Source organism: Pteropus medius, unplaced genomic scaffold (assembly GCF_902729225.1).
Source record: "Pteropus medius unplaced genomic scaffold, Ma_sr-lr_union100, whole genome shotgun sequence".
Lineage (NCBI taxonomy): Eukaryota > Metazoa > Chordata > Mammalia > Chiroptera > Pteropodidae > Pteropus > Pteropus medius.
The window spans coordinates 3,546,832-3,569,906 of NW_024355327.1; the positions used below are offsets into that span (position 1 = coordinate 3,546,832).

The following is a 23,075-nucleotide window of genomic DNA, read 5'->3' on the forward strand; positions in this document are numbered from 1 at the left end:
TTGTATATAAATTGAAAAGTTCAGAAAATATATAAGAAAGCATAAAGCATTAAAATACTTTACTTTTAAATTCATAAGATACACTACTTATAACTCTTTATTTAGTGGAGCTGCTTCAGATATACATTTAACTCACTAGTACGATATACACTCACTGCTCCCTTTCTCTTGTAAAATAAATCATAAAATAAGATGGAATGAGAGCGAGGTGTAGGTAATTCACCTGACAGTCTACTCAATGACTATATACTTGGGAGTGAAGAGAGAAAAGAATATGCAGTTCTCTTAATTGGTCTCACTTGCTATGTGTATCTTCTAGTAAGTATAGCACCTTGTTGAGTGTGAGTCTAACATTGAAAGACAGGCTATATATTTATTATACATGTAGTATACAAAGTCCATAGATATACATATACTTTTTTTAAAAAATCTAGTATTCAACTTAAGAAATAGTTTGTTTCAGTGCTGGATGAAAAAGTAGCTGTGCTGGACTTGTTGAGAGTTGATATTTAAGAGTTGCAAGGATTTTGCCTATATGTTGAAACTTTGTGAGACATGACTTCTTGCTGATCAGCGGTCAGCAAATTTTTTCTGAAAAGGCCCAGATAGTGAATAGTTTTTTTTGTTTGTTTGCTTGTTTGTTTGTTTTGCAACTAGTCAACTCTGCAATCATTGTAGCATGAAAGTAGACAAACAATACGTAATTGAATGGACGTGTCTGTGCTACAATAAGCTGTTTGTGGACACTGACATTTTCACCCTTTTTTTCATCTAATTTTTTTCAACTTTTTAAAAATGTAAAAATAGTTCTTCGCTTGTTGGCCATACAAAAACCGGTATCACAATGTATACATATGTCAAAACATCCAGTTGTATACCTTAAATATATACAATTTTTATTTGTCATTATACTTCATAAAACTAAATAAAAGAAACACTGGTATAACAAGCTAGATTTAGCTCGTGGGATGTAGTTTGCCAACTTAGACATGTAGATTGGTAAGTTTGTAGTTGACAGTTGTAAATGTAAAAATTACATCACACACCAACCTAACAGACTCTTCCCACATCATTCAAAAGAATATAGAAGAAATGAAAATATGCAAGATAGTCATAACTTCTCATTTGTAAGTAGCATCTTTGGAGAAGAGTTATGACTTATTAAATTTTAATAGTTTTACATGATAAAAAAATTTCACAACTTTCATAAACTTTCACATTTTAACATTTTGACATATAATATAGATAAATATTTGATCTTATAATTACATGTGGTATATAAATACTGAACTGAATGAATGTGTCTCTTTCAGGTTCTTGCTGCTACTTCTTTAACAGGTTTATTGGAAAAACTACAGAACTGCAATGAACTTTTGGAGAAAATTATGAAAGGGCTTAATGCATATCTTGAAAAAAAACGACTTTTCTTCCCTCGGTATGATGGATATTCAATTGTGCTGTAATAAGAAGCATTTTATGTGTGATATGTGATGAATTATAACTAAAGCTTTTATATTTGCCTGTTTTTCCCTAGTTTTTTCTTCTTATCTAATGATGAAATGTTAGAGATTTTGTCAGAGACCAAAGATCCTCTTAGAGTTCAGCCTCATTTAAAAAAATGCTTTGAAGGCATTGCTAAATTGGAGTTCCTTCCCAATTTGGACATTAAGGCCATGTATAGCTCTGAAGGTGAGCGAGTGGAGCTGATTGCACTTATTTCCACATCTGCAGCACGAGGTGCAGTGGAAAAGTGGCTCATTCAAGTGGAAGATTTAATGCTCCGGAGTATTCATGATGTGATCGCTGCATCCAGGCTGGTGTGTTTCTTAGAATTTAATGTATATTTTATATTCTATAAATGATTTAGAAGGTTTTAAATGGGCACCAGTAAATTAATACTTAAAGTTCTTACTATTTTAAACCATTTATTATTTTCCTCACTCTTTATTTTTTCTAACATTATTATTTAAATAATATTAGTAAAAATTAATGATATGTGATTTAAGTGCTGCAAAAGAAAAAAGGTGTTATGAGGAAGAATAATAAGGTGTATATAATATAGAATGGGCAGTTCTAATGATAGGCTTTTAGAGGAAGTGAAATTGAAAGTGAAACCCAAAGGATAAGTAGGAATTAACCAGGTAAAGAGTAAATGGAAGAGCATCTTGGTGTCCTGTGTAAAGGCCCTGGGATCAAAAAGAACCACAAACGTGGGTGTTAAATGCATGATCTAGGTCACTTATTGCTGTTTACACTTAATTACTTAATAAGTTGAAATGAGATGAACAAACATTAAAGGAGTATATATATTTGAAAGAAATAAAACACCTAGGCACATGACATGTACCCCACTTATACTAATCCAGTTCACCTAATTTTGAATGATAAACTTCAGTATATTTCTGCTTTGGGGACCACAAAGGAACAGTTTGTCATATAGTTGAGAAAAAAAATCATTTTTAAAGGCATTGCAGCCTCATATCCACTTTTTATGAGTGAGGTACCCTTTTGCATTCACTAAGAGTCCATGCAGCTCATCTTCTTGCAGTGGCTGTTCTGTTCAACTTCAATGTTCGTGTAGATAAATCTTGACTTTTTCTTTCTTTTTTCTACTTATAAAACTAAACAAACTAAAAGACATAAAGAATCAACATTTTCCAAGAAAGTATTTTCTTTAATAAGTATAAAATTTACTTCTACGTACCTAGCAATGGCTCATTCATTCTTTGAAACTCATTCTTCTTTGAAGCTTAGGTTAGTTTGTCATTACATTTATTTCCAAATATTGCTAATTAGAAGGGATTTTAATAATATGTCTGTATCCTTATGTTTATATTGAAAGCATATTGAAGATGGTGTTATTATCTTATATTAAAGATGGTGTTGTATTAAAATATAGTTTCTATTTGCATCAGCTTCAAACTTTGTTCTGCATTTTTTAGTTTATAATTTGAATCTGCTATTATTTGCTTTTGAAGCAAATTATTTTTTAACCATTCCTATTCCTTTAAATGAATTTTGAACATAAAAATGCTAGAAAGATATGAAAGTATACTCTGAACTCAAAAGCACAGATGTTTCAATTATAAATGAACAAATGTATAATTATTCAAATTATATACTTTGGTGATACAAAATTTTAGAATGGCTATGGAATAATAATACAAGGGTTCTAACTACTAGTCCAGTTTTTCACCAAATTGTATAGTCTCCTTTTCAATTAAATCTTGGCATCGATGTACATAATCTATTAGACTGATTTTTTTTTTTTACTGTTTAATAAAAGCTTTATATTTTATAATAGAAGTAATGGCTATTCTAAGTACAAAACTTGACAACTTCCCACAGCAAGGGAATGTAAAATTATATAAATATTTCAAAAAATAATTTATAAAAAATTTCCAGGTCTTTTATAAATTGTCATCTAAAAATTTCATGACTATATGATATTCTAGGCTACAAATGTACCAAATATTACACTTCCTTACTATTAGACATTTAGCCTTTTTTTTCCTTTTGTAATCTTTTAAAGTTAGAAATGCTTTTTAATTATTCAGGCTTACCCAGAATCTGCAAGAAGAGACTGGGTTCGAGAGTGGCCTGGCCAAGTTGTACTTTGTGTTTCTCAAATGTTCTGGACTTCTGAGACACAGGAAGTTATAAGTGGTGGGGCAGAGGTAAAGCATTATTTGATTTTAAATAACATTCTTTTCTGTATGCTCTGTTTCTTGGTTAACTTACCTACACAAAGCCAGTCTTCCTTCCAATGTCTACATGTAACATTAAAATTATAATTCTTTGAAAACTTGTTATTAATATGTCATACTAGGCGTGGACAAAATCACTCTATAATTCATTGCTATATTGAGAGATATTATGAAGTCAGAATTGCTTCGTATGAGTAAATATATAAAATACATATTTTAAGTACTATTTAACATTAGTTTAATTACTTTTTTATTTTGTAGGGATTAAGGAAATACTATAAGGAGCTTCAGAATCAACTAAATGATATCGTCGAGCTGGTAAGAGGAAAACTGTCGAAACAAACCAGAACTACTCTGGGAGCTTTGGTTACTATTGATGTTCATGCTAGAGATGTGGTCATGGACATGATTGATGTGGGTATGTGACTTTTTCTTTAACATTAAAGATAAAATATCAATAGCTTCTAGAAACAAAAACTTATACTATATGTCTTTTTCTCTCTAAACAGAATTTATTTTATATGATCTTTTCTACAAATTGGAAAGCATGAATTATTTTAATATTTGCTATTATAAAAATTAAAATTCTATTTTTCAAATTATTTCTATTTCAGGATTATGTGTCTTGTTTTACTTTATTCTTTCTAGGTGTCTCACATGATACAGATTTCCAATGGCTTGCTCAGCTTAGATATTATTGGGAATATGAGAATGCTCGAGTTCGTATCATTAATTGCAATGTAAAATATGCTTATGAATATCTTGGTAACTCACCTCGACTTGTCATTACTCCTCTAACTGACAGGTGTTACAGAACATTGGTATGCATTTAAATTATTTTAATTCATACATTAAAGATTACTTTTTGGTATGGTGGTATATTTTCTTGTCCAAATTTAATGTGGCTATTGTCATTTTATTTTCTTATCTGTAATATTGAATACAGCTATTCCTTCCTAATCCCAAATTCCCTTTATATAAAATTATAGTACAGATATTTAATCCTGGGTGCTTTTGTAGAAGACAAAAGTGTTTGGATTATAATGTTTGAAAATCGTGAGTCACTCTGATTGGGAGTAATTAGAAAAAGGAAGATACTGGAGATTTAAAGAGAAAACTGGAGCTTCAAAGATGGTATCAATTTTTGCAGTGGAGTTTTGGGAGATACGACAGGAAGATGAGGAGAGTACATTTGGGCCTTGGAACTCCACGTTAGTTCTGTTGAATAGGAAAGAGAGCTGAAATGTAGGGAGTTGGTACTGAGGTTTGTGCTTGTTGGGAAGCTAGGGAAGGTAGAGCTATCACTTAAAAAAACAAACAAACAAACAAAAAACCTTGGAAAAAGCCAGATAAAATACAGGATTCTCAGGTAAAATTGAATTTCATATAAGCAATGAATAAATTTTTTAGTATAAATATGTCCCAAATATTGCATGGGATATACTTAAACTAAAAAATTATTTATTGTTATCAGAAATTCAAATTTAACTGAGCATCTTATGTTTTTATTTGTTAAATCTGGCAACCTACCTGGAAACTGAGGAGGTTCATCAAGAAATACCTGCACTGAGTAAGTAAAATTAAAGTGTCTTTGGTTAAGTTCTCTAGAAGCAGAGATGAAATGGGGATTCTTGGGCAAATGATTTACTAAAGAATGTTCTCAGTAAAAAAAAAACCTATAAGAAAGTGAAGAAAGCAGGGGGTAAAGCTAAGAAAAGATGTGGTTTCATCAGATGTATAGCCTTAGCCTAATCTCTTATGGGGCTTTGGAACACTAATGGCATCACAGAGGTATCCACTTTAACGCCAAGTGGTCTGGCTTTTATATCCCTTTATTGTCATTGGCTATGGGTCACCTCTGGGCTTAGGGGTGCAAGTAATCAGGCATTCACCGATGAGGTAGTACCTATTAGTTGAGGGCAATTCCCAGGAGAAAAGAACAGTTGTGAGCTATTGGTAGCTCACAGCAATTGAGGGATGGATGCAATGGCCAGTAAAGGGGATCTGAGTGGGGCTAATGCATCTGCAATAAAATGTTTTGCCAAACCCTCTAATTTCTCAGGAAACAGGGACCATGTTTGTCTGATTTTCTACTCTAGTGATGAACAAGTACATAATTACTCCCTAAATATGTGTTGAGTGAATGAATCTCAAGGTTCTATATCCATCTGGGACCTCTGTGAAATCAGAAACTGTGAACACTTGTAAGGTGGAAGTTAACAACTTTGAGTTGGAAAATCAGAATCACATTAAACATTTATATACAACAGTAGACTGAAAAAAATCTAGTATATTAATTTCCATAATAAAAGGAACACATTTGTAAGCATTTTCTTAAAATTATAAAGAAGGGAGATACTGAAGTTTCCAGCAATTAATAGACCTGAATAGTATAGCATTTATCATAAATTTAAGATAGATAAAATTTCATTGATATTGCCTTTATTTAATGAGCTGTCAATATTTTATTTTAGTAAATGTAAAAACATTTGTGATTTTCATAGGTTTATTTATGGTTTAAAAAATAGACATTTTTAGAACAGTTTTAGGTTCACAGCAAAATTATTCAGAAAGTACAGGAGAGTTCCCATATACTCCCACCTCCCTATATGTACAACATTGTGTCCCTTAACCATATTTTTTCTAAAAGGAGTTAAGTTTCATGAACTGTCATAGTTGTTTTCATGAAAAAACTCCATAGTTAGTTGACTGCAATTTAAATGCCTCTAAAAATTTCCAGCCACTCTTCTAGTCATCGTGGGGACCTAGAAAGAATTCATACTTTTGATGTTGCTCTTAAGAAGCTTAAAGACTAATTGAGAGGAAAAAATGCTAATGCACACAGTTAACTGTAATGCAAGGTAAGAAGTATAGAACAGTGAGTGTCATGGGAATGGAGAAAATGCCAAGAGTAGACTCAATAGCCAGGGTGAATCATAGAAAAAATTATATAATAGGTCATTTGTTTCTTTTCCCACTGATGGGCAGCCATTTATAACACTCACTTTCAGGTGTTTACTCCCTTTGCAGCTAGCCATGAGATTGTCATTATTGAACTCTATAATCATTTCCACAACCACTTCTAATCAAACCTTTCTGATCTTTCTGACCAAATGTTAACACCTCAAAGCTAGATTCTCTGTTTTTAAAGGCAAATGGAATATATATAAAGTATTAACAGATGAAGAGATTTTGATACCTTTTCACTTTTTTTTGGACTCTTTAAACTACTTTTTCTTTATACAGCTAGAAAATTGTGTGTTAAAAATTAACCTAACACTATAATTGTATTATTGCCTCTCTGCACCTACAAATCTAAATCTATTTTGTAAGCAATTTCTATTACAATTTTTTTTTTAGTTAAGCATGGATTTCTTTACACATGTATTTTTATTTTCAGATAGGTGCCTTCTATTTAAATCTTGGAGGTGCTCCAGAGGGGCCAGCAGGCACAGGAAAAACTGAAACCACCAAGGACTTGGCTAAAGCCCTTGCTGTACAGTGCGTGGTGTTCAACTGTTCAGACGGGCTAGATTATCTAGCAATGGGAAAGGTAAGTTACATATTAAACTTACAGCTATGTCTACCGGGATAAACTGAAGCTAACTCATGTTTAAACATTACTTGAATGTGGTTTAAGCATTACTTGAAATTTGGTTTTAGGGGTAAAGAAATTGTTTTTATCTTTAGGGCTTTTATTAAACTTAACTTTCAATTTTGACTTAAAAGGTTAAATATTTGTTTTAACAAGTGATGCCTTTTCATAGTTTTTTAAAGGATTGGCTTCTTCTGGTGCTTGGGCTTGCTTTGATGAATTTAATCGAATTGAGCTGGAAGTGTTGTCAGTGGTAGCTCAACAGATCCTTTGCATTCAGAGGGCCATTCAACAGAAGCTGGAAGTGTTTCTTTTTGAAGGGACAGAACTTAAACTCAATCCAAACTGTTTTGTAGCTATTACCATGAATCCTGGCTATGCAGGACGTTCTGAATTGCCAGACAATCTTAAGGTAATACTTTTAAGAGTATAAATTTGTTAATCAAAAGTAACAGCATAATCTACTCAAAATGGTATAATTTTCTCACATATTTTTCCAATCTCCCTTTTACCTTTTCCATTTACTGTAAGGCAAACTTTCAAAAACTTTTCTAGACATTTAAAAAATGTTAAAGTACATAATACTATTTAAGTGCTACTGAAAAAAGTACAGAGTTAATGAAAAGGTGCTACATTGGGGAATAAACTTGAATATCAACACATTGTCTTTGGGTACTTATGCTCAGCTTTGAAAATGGTTTCCTTTACGTAAATAATATATTTCATTTATTATGTACTTTAGGTTCTTTTTAGAACAGTGGCTATGATGGTTCCAAACTATGCCCTCATAGCAGAAATCTCTCTCTACTCCTATGGATTTTTGAATGCAAAACCTCTGTCTGTGAAGATAGTAATGACCTATAGGCTTTGCTCAGAGCAGCTCTCATCGCAATTTCATTATGACTATGGAATGCGAGCAGTAAAAGCTGTTTTAGTGGCTGCTGGAAACCTAAAATTAAAATTTCCAAATGAAAATGAAGATATACTTGTAAGTATTAAGTATATACATTGTGAAAGCTTCAGTAGAAAGATAATTTTTGTTAGCGAGGTTGATTAGGAATTACAAATAGGCAAATAAGAGAATTGTTGCTTTGAGCCTTTTTTATGGGGTTGAAATGATAGTTTTGGGGTTATGTTATTCATTATACTTTATATGAACATAAAGACCTTTTGGCTTGATAAGCTTGGTGTTGACTTTCTGGTATGGGGATTCAATGGAACAATGTAAAAGAAACTTTGACTTTTGGCATGGGGAGGGGGAGGGCAAATACTGGCAATTAACTTATATTGTACTTTTTGGATGATTTTAGCTTCTTCGATCAATTAAAGATGTAAATGAACCAAAGTTTCTATCACATGATATACCCTTATTTGCTGGAATAACCAGTGACTTATTTCCTGGTGTTAAACTTCCTGAAGCTGACTATCGTGTAAGTAAATCTATGAGAATGACTTATTCTGCAAATACACTTATCTGATGACTCAATAGTTTGAAAAATGTTATTAAATGAGAGAAATTATTCTATTTGGAAGATAAACTCCTATTATGGCCACTTTATTTAATGAAAATGAATAAATGTTAGTACCTTCTCTTATATGATATCAGGATTAACAAGATTCAGGTCTAAGATGTTTGTTTTAAGAGAATAAGTATTTTATTTCCTATCTTGTGATTTAAAATACTTACCACTATGTATATATTATAATATTGTTGTGTACTTCACTGGTAAAAAAGATGGTAAATTGAAAGTTGTAAAACATAGTTAACATAAGGATTTGTTTTTCAAATTTAAATAATATGCTGGCTTTATTTTTTAAAGGCAACAAACCATGTTCATTTCCAATTCCATTTAAATTATAGACATTATAATGAGACTTACATATGTATACATGTAAGAATAAGTGTCTGCTGTTTATAGCTGTTATATAATGTAAAATAAAAATAAAAATTTAAAGTAATTACAACAAAACAGTCTCTACTTAATGAGAAAGATGATGTGTGTCTAAAACTGAATTGTTACATTATGATAATTTCTATGGTAAAATGTACAGTGAAGATTCTTTTGAGTTCAGCTTGCATAAACTGTCCCCAGACCGAACCAGGTCTAATTACTCAGTAGTTGCCAGCCACAAGACACCTCTTGAGATGTTTTTATGAGAAGGAAGCCAGCATGCAAGGACACACAGGGGGTCACTTCCCCAGATGATGTATTCCTGAACAAAGGATCAGATTTGTCTTTTTTTAAAGAGAAATCATGCATAAGCATCAAGATGACCTTTGTCCTTCACATGAGCATTTAGAAAACATGCCTACACACATGGCATGTTCAAATGGTGGAAAATTTCTGCCTTCTGGGAGGAGATTTTAGTATATAATGAGAAAAGTTCATGAGGAGGTCATTAAAGGGTCCTCCAAGCTACTTGGGCTGGCCTCAGGAGGTTTCAGCTCAGATCAACCCCCTGGTCTTACAAATTATCCTGAGCTTGTTCCTAAAAACTGCTCTGGCGATCATCAGTGTCAGGGATGGCATAGATATGGAAGGGAGTTTAATTAATTAAGTCTCAGCCTTTCTGTTAAAGCCTTAGCAAATTATAGGACACGATTACACAAACCTATAAAATCTAGCATGATCTAAGTGGGTTTATAGGTTAATCTAAGCAAAGTTATGAATTCTAAATAAAATTCTTTTAAGCTATATGTATAGGTTGGGTTATACAAATACCATATGCCATATTAAGGCTGGATGGGGTGAATCTCCACAAATGAGGACTCAACTCCTGCACTGAGAGACAAAGTGAGGGTCCTCGACTGCATGCGGAAGAAAAGAATTCAAGCGCATGCCAGAGTTAGAGGCAGAAGGAAAGTTTATTGGAGAAGGAATAACGCTCCATAGACGGAGTATGGTCTCCTCTCAGAGACAGAATGAGAGAGCCTGACCCTGAATGTTTGAGGAATTCTGTTTATATGTCCTTTTTAGTGTCTATGAATTATAGTTTAAAGACTGTTTCCCTATTTTCCTTTGATGGTAGGAGTATATAGTGAAAGGCAGGAGGTATGCAGTGTTAAAGGTATGCTAGCAATCTCAGCCTTTGTTCTATAGGTTCCTGCATGGGTTTATTTTGTGTAGAGTAAGACATAAAGCCTCTGTTTTCCCTTTTTTCTTTCATGGTATGGGTAAATAGTTTGTTAATAATACCAGCAGGAATCTTCCTTTGTTCTGTAGGCTCCCTGTGGTCAGGCTTCAGGCTGTAGAGAATAAATGGTTGAGTTTATTTTGTGTAGGGTAATGACTTAAAGACTCTGTTTTCCTTTCATGGTATAGGTAAATTGTTAGTAATCCCAAAATGAATTTTACTTTGTTCTATAGGTTTCCAGTCATCTGGCAGCAGCACGTTGTAGGTTTTGAATACAACCTGGTTTAACATTTAGTCAATATATGTAGTTCTCATGCCTCTTTCCTATATCAATATGATGATTCAGTTTTCACCCCTTTTATCTATTGATACTATTGTAAAATCTTTTCTTTGAGCTTTTATATTATTAGAGTATCACTTGGCTTAAAGACATCATTTTCTTTTTATTTAGCCTTCTTTTGTTTTTAATCTTTAAACTCAAATACTATTATATATCCTATGATAATGTCAGATTAAATTAAAGTGATTCTAGCATATTTTCAAACATCAACAAACCTCTGATTCTCTAGACACCAACTGGGTATTCAACAATTCAACTCTGACTCTAACTACTTGGAGTTGGTGTTAAACTAATTACACGACTTGCTCTCCTTTCTGACAGCCTCAAATTCCAGGCGGCCACCTGTATTTCAGGGATTTTCATGACTCCTATCCCACAGATTTGCTAATTTGCTAGAACAGCTCACAGATCTCAGAAACACAGTTTACTTATGTTTACTGGTTATCATAAAAGATACAACTCAGGAATGGTTGTATAAGGCCCTTAAGGTATTGAGAGGTGGCAGCTTGGAGCTTCCATGCTCTCAGCGTATGTCACCCTCCCTGCAACTTGCCATGTTCACCAGACCAGGAGATCCCTGAATCTCATCGTTCCTGAGTTTTTATAGAGCTCAAACCTCAGCCCTACTCCCTTTCCTTACTCAAAGGTTGATAAGTGGAGCTGAAAGTTCCAGCCCTCTAATCAATGGGTCTTCCTGGTGATCAACTGATTATCAGGATGATGCAGGATATGCTAATATGATTTTTTTAAATCAAGAGAAAAATACAAAATTTTAACATTCTCTTTGAGAACTCTTGTACTCGCCTGAATATAGCAATAGACCCATGGATCCATAGATTTCAGTTTGAAAAATCCTGCTAGGAGTCAGTCAGTGCTGGGAGGTGTGCTGCCGAGCAGCTCAGTGCACCTGCAGCTGAGCTGAGAGAAGCCAAGACTGTAGAAAAAACTAACTGTACTATCTTTACTTTTTAATATGTACTATATTCCTTTGTTTTTTCTTTACTGACTTTTTTGGGGGTTTTACGTAATGTTTATTCCTCCATTAATCTCTCTTGGCTTTTTAGTTTTACATCAATGGTCACTCCACAGGTTATAATATACATTCTTGACTTATGCTATGGTGCTATGATTTTTAATAACTTATCATGGGGAATACTAATAATTTAAAAGTATTTTAATTCTACTTTTTCCTCCTTTTAATGAAAAATTAAAGCTTTAAGAAATAATTTATACAATTTCTAATTTCTAGATGAAAAGTCTACATTTATGATGTGTGACATGATCTATAATACCATTTTATAGGAATGCATTCCATTTTTCTTTTATTTTAGGAATTTTTGGAATGTGCTCATGAAGCCTGCAAAATACATAATCTTCAGCCTGTGAAATTTTTTCTTGAAAAAATGATTCAGACATATGAAATGATGATTGTTAGACATGGGTAAGATGATAGATTATCATTGTCTGCCAATGATAGATGTTATAACTAATAAAGCAACCAAAATTTGCATATCAAAAGACTCAGCATACTTTGTATGCTAGGTAGGCTAGGGAGCAAGCACCTCCTACCCCCCAGTTTCCATCTCAGTGGCTTAAAAACAAAAGTATATTTCTTTCTCATGCTGCATGTCCAATAAAGATTGGTAAGGAGTGCTCATTCGGTGCTGTAACACTAATGACCACCGCAATTTTCCCTTTTAGTCATCATTATATGTTGTTATTCACTCTCCTTCATACACATAAAATACACTCTTACCTTCTAGGGAGACATCCTAAAAGTTTCAATCAATGAACTAGACTCAAGGTTCAGGATGCTAGGTGTTACATGATAGTTTCTGTGTCAAATTTGGAAGTTCTTCTTGATCCAGAGACGTACAAACTGGAAAGACAAGTTATCTGTCCTCCACACAACCAGTATTATAGTAGTGGGTTTACCAGAACAGGATTATTGGAGCAAATACTTCCATTCAGAAACTGAAGAATAGGAGACAAGTAGGAGACACAGACAAATAGGAGACACAGCCAACATTGGTCATATCTTTCTGAACTTGTAGTATCCTTGAACCTATCAGGCTTAATTGAGAGGGCCACACTCTTAATCTGTTTTCCTTGAAGTATTTTATCCTCCTGAAATGATTTCTAGGAAGCATATTAATCTTTCATAGGTTTTAATAAAGTGATATAATGTCCCTACCCTTGATTTGATCCTTGATGCCAGGCTGAGTAGATCTCTGTTGTTCAAAGATTTTCACAATTTATCTTTTACCAGTTGAGGATGAGGAAAAATTGCCTCTTTCAATCCTGCAAGTTTCTGAACCGCTGGACTCCTTCTCTTTGCTTTCATTCTTGCTTGCAAATTGCTTATTTTTTCTGGGCTGCCTTTTTTCCCTGTAGTTCCTTGTTAAATGCAGCCATCAACTGTCATTATATACTAATAATATTCTGTTTACTATCTTATTTCCCTAAAACTACACTTTCATTAGGTATATTATCTGTCTTCCAGTTCATCTCAAATTCACCAATGTTTCATCATTGCATAACATTAATTGCCAATCTTTTAGCCTCTGATAACAGTTAATTTGCCGCTCATGACCTGACCTCTAAGCCAATGCCACACATTTTAGTCTTTTTTATTATAGCTAGAATACCTTCCCTACTTCTAGGTATGAATTTCTGTCAGTAAGGATGGGCTAGGATATTCCGTAGAAACAGTCAACACCCAAATCTTAGTGACTTAAAACACAAAGGATTATTTCTCATTCATACTGTGTTAATCATAGGTTAACAGAGAGGTTCTGCTAATCATAATTATTCAGGGTTCCAGGCTGTTGGAGCAGCCACCATCTCAACATCATGGGTCATAGCTAGAGGGAAAACAGTGCTGTAAGGTCCATCTCTGGCAATTATTTATTTCCTGCTAGGAAGTAACACCCATCATTTCCAGTTATTACTCCTTAGTCACCTATTATTTCCACAAGAGAGTGAGGAATCCTACTAGATGCAGGAGAAAGGAGATTCAGAAGTTATTTGGCAAGAGTACTAATAATTACTACAGCAAGTGAAGACATGAGGAAAAAGAATCCTTGCCCTCTCTTTAGAAGGACCAAGTAACTTAAAAAAAATTTAGGAGTATACAATCATTAAGTTTTCATTTTCATTTGGATATTTTAAATTATATTCTCTTTTATAGATAATGGTATTAATGTAGAGAATTTGATTTAGAGATCAACCAGTTTAGAAGTTAAGTGTATTTTCCTCACATCTAAAAAAAAAGTCATATAATTTTAAAAATTATATGTAGTAGTTATCATATGGTAAAATTTTATAGACCAGAATATAGAAAAATAATTTACTATTATTTTCTTAAGAATCTTACTTTTTAATTACTACTTTTCCTTGATAGTTTTATGTTAGTAGGAGAGCCTTTTGCTGCTAAGACAAAAGTTCTGCATATGCTGGCTGATACTCTAACTCTTATGAATGAACGTGGCTATGGAGAGGAAGAAAAGGTCATTTATAGGACTGTAAACCCCAAGTCTATTACTATGGGCCAACTTTTTGGACAGTTTGACCCAGTGTCTCATGAGGTAATCTACAGTACAAACATTCTCAACTCATATTGACAATGTACATTAAACCAAGAAATTTAAAATGTTTTCAGATTATCACTTTGTAGTTTTATAAAGGAAACTTTCCACTCTTCTGTTTTTCCTCTTCAGTGGACTGATGGTATTGTGGCTAACACTTTTAGAGAATTTGCCTTATCAGAAACACCTGACCGGAAATGGGTTGTATTTGATGGTCCCATAGACACTTTATGGATAGAGAGCATGAACACAGTATTGGACGATAATAAAAAGGTAACTCATCATGACTAAAAGCAAAACAGATGCAAGATATGAATATACCTAACACTACTGAACTGTAAACTTAAAAATGATTAATTTGGTAAATTTAATGTTATATGTTTTTTACCACAATTAAAAAGAACACAAAGCAGATGTAAATATGCTTAGCAATGTTACATATTCAAAAACTAATTGACTAAGACTGTATATATGAAATAAAAGATGCAGCAATTTGAATAAGTTTATAAATTATCTTTTCAATGAAAACTATGCTGTAGTAAATCCTTTACTTAATTTTTTTATAGAATAAAAGTATGTTGTATTAAAATTACTCTGTTAGCAGGAAGGCATAGTAATGTAAAAGGTGATAAAGAGTTGTAAAGTGACTCTAGACCTGTGGTTTCCAGAACTTTAAATTAATATTCTAGGAAAAAATACAAGGGCCTTATTATTCTTGAAACTATTGAATGCTTCAGTGCTCATATGTGGTACATTACCTTAGAAGCTGTGATATATTCAAAAGAATTAGAAAATGGAAGGCTTCTAGTATTTATTTTGTTTTCATTGAGAGGTACCATACATAAAGTATAAAATGTTCACTAACTAGAGTCCATGATTTTTTTTATAGAAGTGTGCACTCTAAGTAAAGATGCACTCTACAAGGTTCATTCACCCAACTAGTATAACTCAGGGGCAATCATTATTCTGACTTCTGCTGTGGTAAATTAGCTTTGCTGTTTCTTAAACTTCATGTAAATGGAATTATACTCTTTAGTGTTTTCCTTCTTTTGGTCAATATAGTATCAGTGATGTTCATGTTCCATTTTATTTATTTATGTATTCTTTTTATGTCTGTATTAGTATTCTACTGTATGACTATACCATGATTTACTTTTGTATTTATATAAAGTAACTACACCACTAAATAAGCAAATTAATTTAATTAGCATTCAAACATATCCTTCAGTCCTTTATCATAGGTGGTTAGTCGTTTATTCATATTCTTTCTTTTATACATTTAGCCTCATTGAGCAAAAGCAGGGGGAAGTAAACAGACAAGAATTAGTGATGATTCAGAAAAGAGAGGTTAATCAGTAGGGTCCAGTCTCAGGACTCATAATCAGGTAGAAGGATTGTCTTATGAAGGATAAGAGGGAGTAAGGAAAGGATAGATATAGATACAGGTGAATGTATGGATTTGATAGAAATTTGAAGGCAAATCCTTTTAATTATTTATTTTTTCTTTGTGAAATGGTAAGCCCTGGTTGTTTGTACACTTGAGGAGAAAGGGGGAGATTGTAATTAGCCATTTGGAAAATGAGAAAGAGAACTATCTATGTAGGAAAATATGAAACATAGTAAAGTATTACTGAGAACTTGAATGAATGGAAGACTATGAATTAATAGTAGTAGTGCCAAGGTCTGCCTTTGTTTCTTTAACAGTCTAAGCAGTAGGTGTAGATAATGTTGCTAGATTGGAAATACAGAAAGACTTTAAAGATATGCATGAGAATGGTAGAAGTGCTAGACCGTAGAACAGAAGCTACTTAATAATAGAGGAAGTGAAAACAATAGGGATATGAAAATGAAGATAAGTGTAGTAGGAGTCAATGACTGAGCAAGCTGAATGGGTAGGAGTCCATGAGCAGAGACTGGGATGCTTGGATTTAGTATTTCAGAATTGTGTAGTGTTCCAGGAGAGCAGGTCCCAGATATATAAAGTGGATGGCTAGAGTGGAGTAGGGGGAAAGTAAGTGAAGACAAGGTGATTAAGGATCCAAGGTTTATGAGATTCTCCTCATAAGAACTGGATCAGGCCAAAGTTATAGTAGAAAGATATTGAGCCAAATACCAAAGGCTTTAGATAACAAGGGGAATGATTGGGTGCTGGTGAATGATAGCAGCAAGGGAGGGTTGTCAGAGGAGGAATGGTTGTACTGGAGAGTGGAGTAAAAGTATTTGAGAAACAGCATGAGAGTGTGAGGAGAAAGCTGACTCCACTTCCTAAATTTATTGCAAGTACAAGAACATTTGCTGAAATAATCTGGCAGAAAATTAAAAGTATTCTAGACCGGCACTGTTGAATATAACTTTCTACAATGACATAGATATCTGCACTGTCCAATAAAGTAGGTGCTAGTCACATGCGGCTTATTGAGCATTTTCTCAAATATCAAGCATTTGAAATTGTGGCTTAGTGCAACGGAAGAACCGATTTTAAATTTTCTTTAGCTTTAATTAGTTAAAATTCAATATGAAAAGCAACATATGATTACTGGTTTGCATATTGGACAATCCAGGTCTTGATCATTTATCTATTTTACAGATAAGAAACAGATCCAGAAATGTTAAATGCCACATTGTTGACATATAACTAGAGAGGGGCAAAACTGAGACTACAGTGGTGATCATGGAAGTGGATAAGAAACATGAAAAATAAATAAATAGGAAAATTTAAAGGACTTAGTAATGAAATTAATTTGGAATATCAACAATTAATAATAATTATTAAAAGTTAACAATAATTCCAAAGTTAGAAGTCAATGAGATTGAGAAGAAAGGATGGCTTTAATAATAATGGACAAGAAAGAAGTTTGGCAGAAAGGAAGCAGTTGATGAAATCAATTTTTACATATTTGATCAAAAAGGAATGTTTTAGATTAAAAGAGACCAAGGAGGCATAGCAAACACAATATCATGGTCACCAATGGAATTTTGGATTGAATAAATCAGTTCAAAAGATGTTTCTGGTACAACTGAGGAAATCTGAATATTACCTGAGTTGATATTAGATGATATTAAGGAATTATTGATAATTTTATTAGATGTGATCATATTATTGTGGTTATATAGAAAAGTCCTTATTTTTTAAATGAATATTGATTGATGTGTTTGCATGTGAAATGCCATTATAGGTGTAATGCTCTTTAAAATATTTTTTTTAAAAAGATGAAGCAAATATGGCAAAATGTTAACATTGGGAAAATTTAGAAGATGGGTATATAAATATTCATTTTTTTATTTTTCTCTTATTAATATAAAAGATCTGACAACTTTATGAAATCAGGAGTATTTCTTAATTTTTGTAATAACAAGAATTGAGATTTGTATAGGATTTTATAGTTTTTGCAGTATGTTAGATAGTCTCCTTCTCCCTAACTCTATGAGAGAGAAATTATCCCTGTTTATAAATGAAGAGGCTGAGACTCAAGGATGTTATGTATTTGCTCACCTAGTAAGAAATTGATAGAGCTAGACCTAGAATTATGATTTTCTGGCTGACATTCTAATACTTTTTACATCATATCACAGGATATACACTATCTTATCAATAGAATAAATTTTTATCTGAGAAGTTTGAGAATTTTTTACATAAACATTTGAAAATAATTGCTTTTAGCTTTGCCTTATGAGTGGAGAAATCATTCAAATGTCCCCTCAAATGAGCCTCATCTTTGAAGCAATGGACCTTTCCCAAGCCTCTGTAAGTTCATAATTTTACATAAGTAGTTTGTTTATTGGTTTGTTCATTTATTCATTCATTAAGTCAGTAAGTATTTTTTTTATTATATCTCAGAAGATGAATTAGGCACTAGGAATACAAAGATGAGTAAGACACAGTGTACGCTTGTTTAAGGAGAATAAGAAGGATGCTAATAAATAATCTCAATATAGAGCTACCTGTCAGTGCCATGAGAATATGGGGGTGGGGGGTGAGTGCCCTAGAGGGGAATGGGTAGAGGAGGGATAAGAATTCCCCAGGAAGATTGGTTGGGGCTGTTCATCTCAAATCATAAGATATAAAGACCTGAAGCCATGACATCCTTGGGGAACTGTGACTGCAAATAGTTTCATGTAATGTATGTGAGGCTGTGGAGGAAGAAAGGAGCCAGATCACAAAGGGCCTTTTAAGTCATGCAAAGAAGTAGTGAAAAACTGCCAGGTACTACTGTTATAAAAGCAACATTAGACAATTTGTCTTTTTTCTCTAGCCTGCCACTGTGAGCCGCTGTGGCATGATTTATTTGGAACCCTCACAATTAGGATGGGAACCCCTTGTGTCTTCATGGCTGAGTTCACTAAAAGGACCTCTACAGGAAGAAGAACATCAGGCTCTGCTGAGAGGACTTTTTGATTGGTTAATACAGCCAACTTTAAAGCTTCGTAAGAAAAAATGCAAGGTAGCACTATAATTCTCTGAGCCACTCAAGTTTCTTTAGTTTTTATTCAGCTTGACTAAGTCTAAAGTCACAATGGTAAGATAAATAACTTAAATCAGTTTCTCCTTAGACATTTAATGTTCATTTTTAAAAACATTGAAATATTTATTGTGACATTCAATGATTCACATTCAGTTGTAAGAATAGAAATCCCATGTACATTTCACCTAATTTCCCATTTTACAAGGCTATATTATAATGTCTTAAGAAAGATATTGACATTCTACAAGGCTATATTATAATGTCTTAAGAAAGATATTGACATTGATACTATCTACTGATCTTATTCAGATTCCCCTAGTTATACTTGTACTCAGGTATATATGTGTGTGTTTATCCCTCTGGGTTTTATTTTTTTAATTTTAAGAAATAAAAATTATACATATGTAATGTACAACATGATGATTTGATATACATACACATAGTGAAATGACTAGTACAGTCAAGCTAATTAATGTATAATCTCCTTAAATAGTTACCATATTTTTTGTGTATATGTGTAGTGAGAGCACCTGAAATCTACTCTTAGCCAATTTCCAAAACCTATAGTCATCATGCTGTACATTAAATCTCTAGACTTATTTATCATACATAACCACAATTTTATACCCTTTGTCCAAGGTCTCCCTGTTCCCTTCATCTTTCCACCCCTGGTAATCACTTTTACTCTCTGGTTTTATGTATTCAACTTTTAGATTCTGTATATAAGTGAGATCATGCAGTTTATTCCTTTCTGTGTCTAGCTTATTTCACTTATCATAACATCTCGAGGTTAATCCATGTTGTTGCAAATGCTAGGATCTTCTTCTTTTTAAAGGCTGAATAATATTCCATTACATATTCCATAATTTCTTCATCTATTCATCTATCAAGAGACAGTTTGTTTTCATATATTGGCTTTTGTGAATAATGCTGCAATGAACATGGGAGTGCAGATATCTCTTTGAGGTACTGATTTCATTTCCTTTGGTTATATACCTTGAAGAGGGGTTGCTGGATCATATGGTAGTTCTATTTTTAGTTTTAGTTTCTTAAGACTCCTCCATATTGTTTTTCACAATGGCCGCACCAATTCATATTCCCACTAATAGTGCACGAAGGTTTTCTTTTCTCTGTAGCCTCACTAACACTTACCATCTTTTGTCTTTTTGATAATAACTATCCTAACAGGTGTGAGGTCATATCTCATTGTGGTTTTGATTTGCATTTCCCTGATGATTAGTAATGTTGCGTGCCTTTTCATATACCTCTTGGCCATTGTATTTCTTCTTTGGAAAAAAATATCTATTCAGGTCCTTAACCTGTTTTAAATTGCATTGATGGTTTTTTTGCTATTGAATTATATGAAATTCTTATATCTTTTGGATATTAACCTGTTATCAGATATATGGTTTGCAAATAATTTCTCTCAATCCATAGGTTGCCTTTTCATTTTGTTGATTGTTTCCTTTGCTGTGCTTCTACTGTGCTTTTAGTTTGATGTAGTCCTACTTGTTAATTTTTACTTTTGTTACCTGATCTTTTAGTGTCATATTCAAAAAATCATTTCTAAGGCCAATGTCAAGGAGATTTTTTCCTATTTTTTTTCTAGGGGTTTTGCAATTCCAGATTTTTACATATAAGTTGTTAACCTATTTTGGATTGATTTTTGTGTGTGGTATAAAATAACGGTCAAATTTCACTCTTTCATATGTGGGTATTATTTTTTCTTGGCACCCTTGTCAAAGATCAGTTGACTGTTATGTGTTTGGGTCCATTTCTGGGCTTTCTATTCTGTTCATTGGTTTATATGTCTGTTTTTATGTCAGTACCATATTGTTTTGATTTTTTAATTACTAGGGTGGTCCCCCTCTTATCCACAGGGGCTGTCTTCCAAGACCCCCAGTGGATGCCTGAAATCATAGATCATGCTGAACCATATATATATACTATATTTTTTTCCTGTACAAAAATACCTTTTCAGGAAGCACTTTATGGCTGCTCTTTGGCATACCTGATTGCCAGCATCACTACTTTTGTCCTTTGGGGCCATTATGAAGTAAAGATTACTTGAACACAAGGACTGCAATACTGTAATAGTTGATCTGATAACCTACATGGCTAGTAAGTGACTAATGGACAGTGGCACATACATCATGGATACACTGGACAAAGAGATGATTCACGTCCTGGTAGGGACAGAGTAGGATGTTGCAAGATTTTATCACAGTACTCAGAATGGTGCATGATTTAAAAATTACAAATTGTTTATTTCTGGAATTTTTCATTTAATATTTTTGAATCATGGTTGACCACGGGTACCCGAAACTGGGATAAATGAAATTGTAGATAAGAGGAGACTACTGTATAATTTGAAATCAAGAAATGTGATGCCTTCACATCTTCTTCTTTCTCAAGATTATTTTGGCAATTGGTGATATTATATGGTTCCATGCAGACTTTATAATTCTTTTTTCTATATTTGTGAAAAATGCTATTGTGGGGATTGCATTAAATCTACAGATGGCTTTGGATAGTATGGACATTTTAACAATGTTAATTCTCTCAATCCATGAACATGGATATCTTTCCATTTATTTGTGTCTTCTTTCTTTCATTAAGTTTCTTGTGTACAGATCTTTCACTTCCTATGGTAAATTTATTCTTAAGCATTTTATTCTTTTGATGCTATTATAAATGAGATTGCTTTCTTGATTTCCTTTTCAGTTAGATCATTGTTGGTGTAAAGAAATGCAACCGATTTTTTAAATAATATTTTTTACTTTTCAATTATAGTTGGCATACAATATTATATTAGTTTTAGGTGTACAACATAGTGGTTGGACATCTATAAAACTCATGAAGTGATCACCCCGATAAATTTAGTACTCATCTGACACTGTACATAGTTATTACAATATTATTAACTATATTCTTTATGCTATACTTTACATTACCAGGACTATTTTGTAACTAACAATTCGTACTTCTTAATCTCTTTCTCCTTTTCACTCATCACCCCAAAACCCCTCCCATCTGGTAACCCTAAAAATGTTCTTTTTATCTTTGAGTTTATTTGTTTTATTTGTTTATTTTGTTCTTTAGATTCCACATGTAAGTGAAATCACATGGTTTTTGTCTTTCTATATCTGACTTACTCCACTCAGTACAGACCTTCTAGGTCCATCCATGTTGTTGCAGATGTAAAGATTTCATTCTTTTATTTATCTATTTTTATGGCTGAGTGATATTCCATTTTGCATAAGTACTATCTCTTTTTTATCTATTCATCCATTGATGGACACCCAGTTTGCCTGCATATCTTGGTTATTGTAAATAATGCTGCAATGAATATGTGGATGCACATATTCCTTCAAAGTAGTGTTTTGGGTTTCTTTAGAAAATACCTAGAAGTGGGATAACTGAGTCTTTCTTTGCCTCTTGTTATAGCCTTTGCTTTAAAGACTATTTTGTCTAGTATAAGTATTGCTACCCTAGATTTTTTTTTCATTTCCATTTTCATGAAATATCTTTTACATCCCTTTACTTTCAGTCTATGTGTGTCTTTCAATTTGAAGTTGATCTCTTGTAGGCAGCATGTGTAAGAGTCTTGTTTTCTTGTCCATTCAGCCACCAATGTCTTTTGATTGGAGCATTCAATGCATTCACATTTAAAGTAATTTTTGTTAGGTATGTAGTTATTGCCATTTTATTACTAATATTTTCTTTTTCTTATTGTTAAAGAAGTTCCTTTAACAATTCTCATAATCCTCTTTTAGTGGTGATAAACTCTATTACCTTTTCCTTGTCTGGGAAGGTCTTTATCTGTCCTTTAATTCTAAATGATAGCTTTGCAGGGTAGAGTAATCTTGGTGGTAGGTCCTTGCTTTTCATCATTTTGAGTATTTCCTGCCAGTCCCTCTGGCCTGCAAAATTTCTGTTGAGAAATCATCTAACAGTCTATGGGAGCTCTCTTGTAGGTAACCAACTTCCTTTCTCTTGCTGCTTTTAAGATTCTCTCTTTGTCTTTAACTTTTCGCATTTTAATTACAATGTGTCTTGGTGTGGGCCTTTTTGGGTTCATCTTGTTTGGGCCTTTCTGAGCTTCCTGGGCTTGTATGTCTGTTTCCTTTGCCAGGCTAGGGAAGTTTTTCGTCATTATTTCTTCAAATAGACTTTCAATTCCTTAGTCTCTTTCTTCTTCTGGTACCCCTATGATGTGAATGTTAGTATGCTTGATGTTGTCCCAGA

General features: G+C 33.1%; 1 protein-coding gene across 1 annotated transcript in view; it reads left to right on the forward strand.

The window, feature by feature from the left end:
• DNAH12 (dynein axonemal heavy chain 12) overlaps positions 1 to 23,075 on the forward strand; it is a 209,958-nt gene that overhangs the window by 77,808 nt on the left and 109,075 nt on the right. The window contains exons 23-36 of the mRNA XM_039858619.1: positions 1,314 to 1,435; positions 1,535 to 1,817; positions 3,558 to 3,677; positions 3,969 to 4,125; positions 4,356 to 4,528; positions 7,108 to 7,260; positions 7,475 to 7,714; positions 8,045 to 8,290; positions 8,613 to 8,732; positions 12,109 to 12,218; positions 14,181 to 14,364; positions 14,497 to 14,637; positions 18,026 to 18,109; positions 18,618 to 18,806. Coding sequence (XP_039714553.1) covers positions 1,314 to 1,435; positions 1,535 to 1,817; positions 3,558 to 3,677; positions 3,969 to 4,125; positions 4,356 to 4,528; positions 7,108 to 7,260; positions 7,475 to 7,714; positions 8,045 to 8,290; positions 8,613 to 8,732; positions 12,109 to 12,218; positions 14,181 to 14,364; positions 14,497 to 14,637; positions 18,026 to 18,109; positions 18,618 to 18,806 — 2,322 coding nt within the window. The remainder of the gene's footprint in view (positions 1 to 1,313; positions 1,436 to 1,534; positions 1,818 to 3,557; positions 3,678 to 3,968; positions 4,126 to 4,355; positions 4,529 to 7,107; positions 7,261 to 7,474; positions 7,715 to 8,044; positions 8,291 to 8,612; positions 8,733 to 12,108; positions 12,219 to 14,180; positions 14,365 to 14,496; positions 14,638 to 18,025; positions 18,110 to 18,617; positions 18,807 to 23,075) is intronic.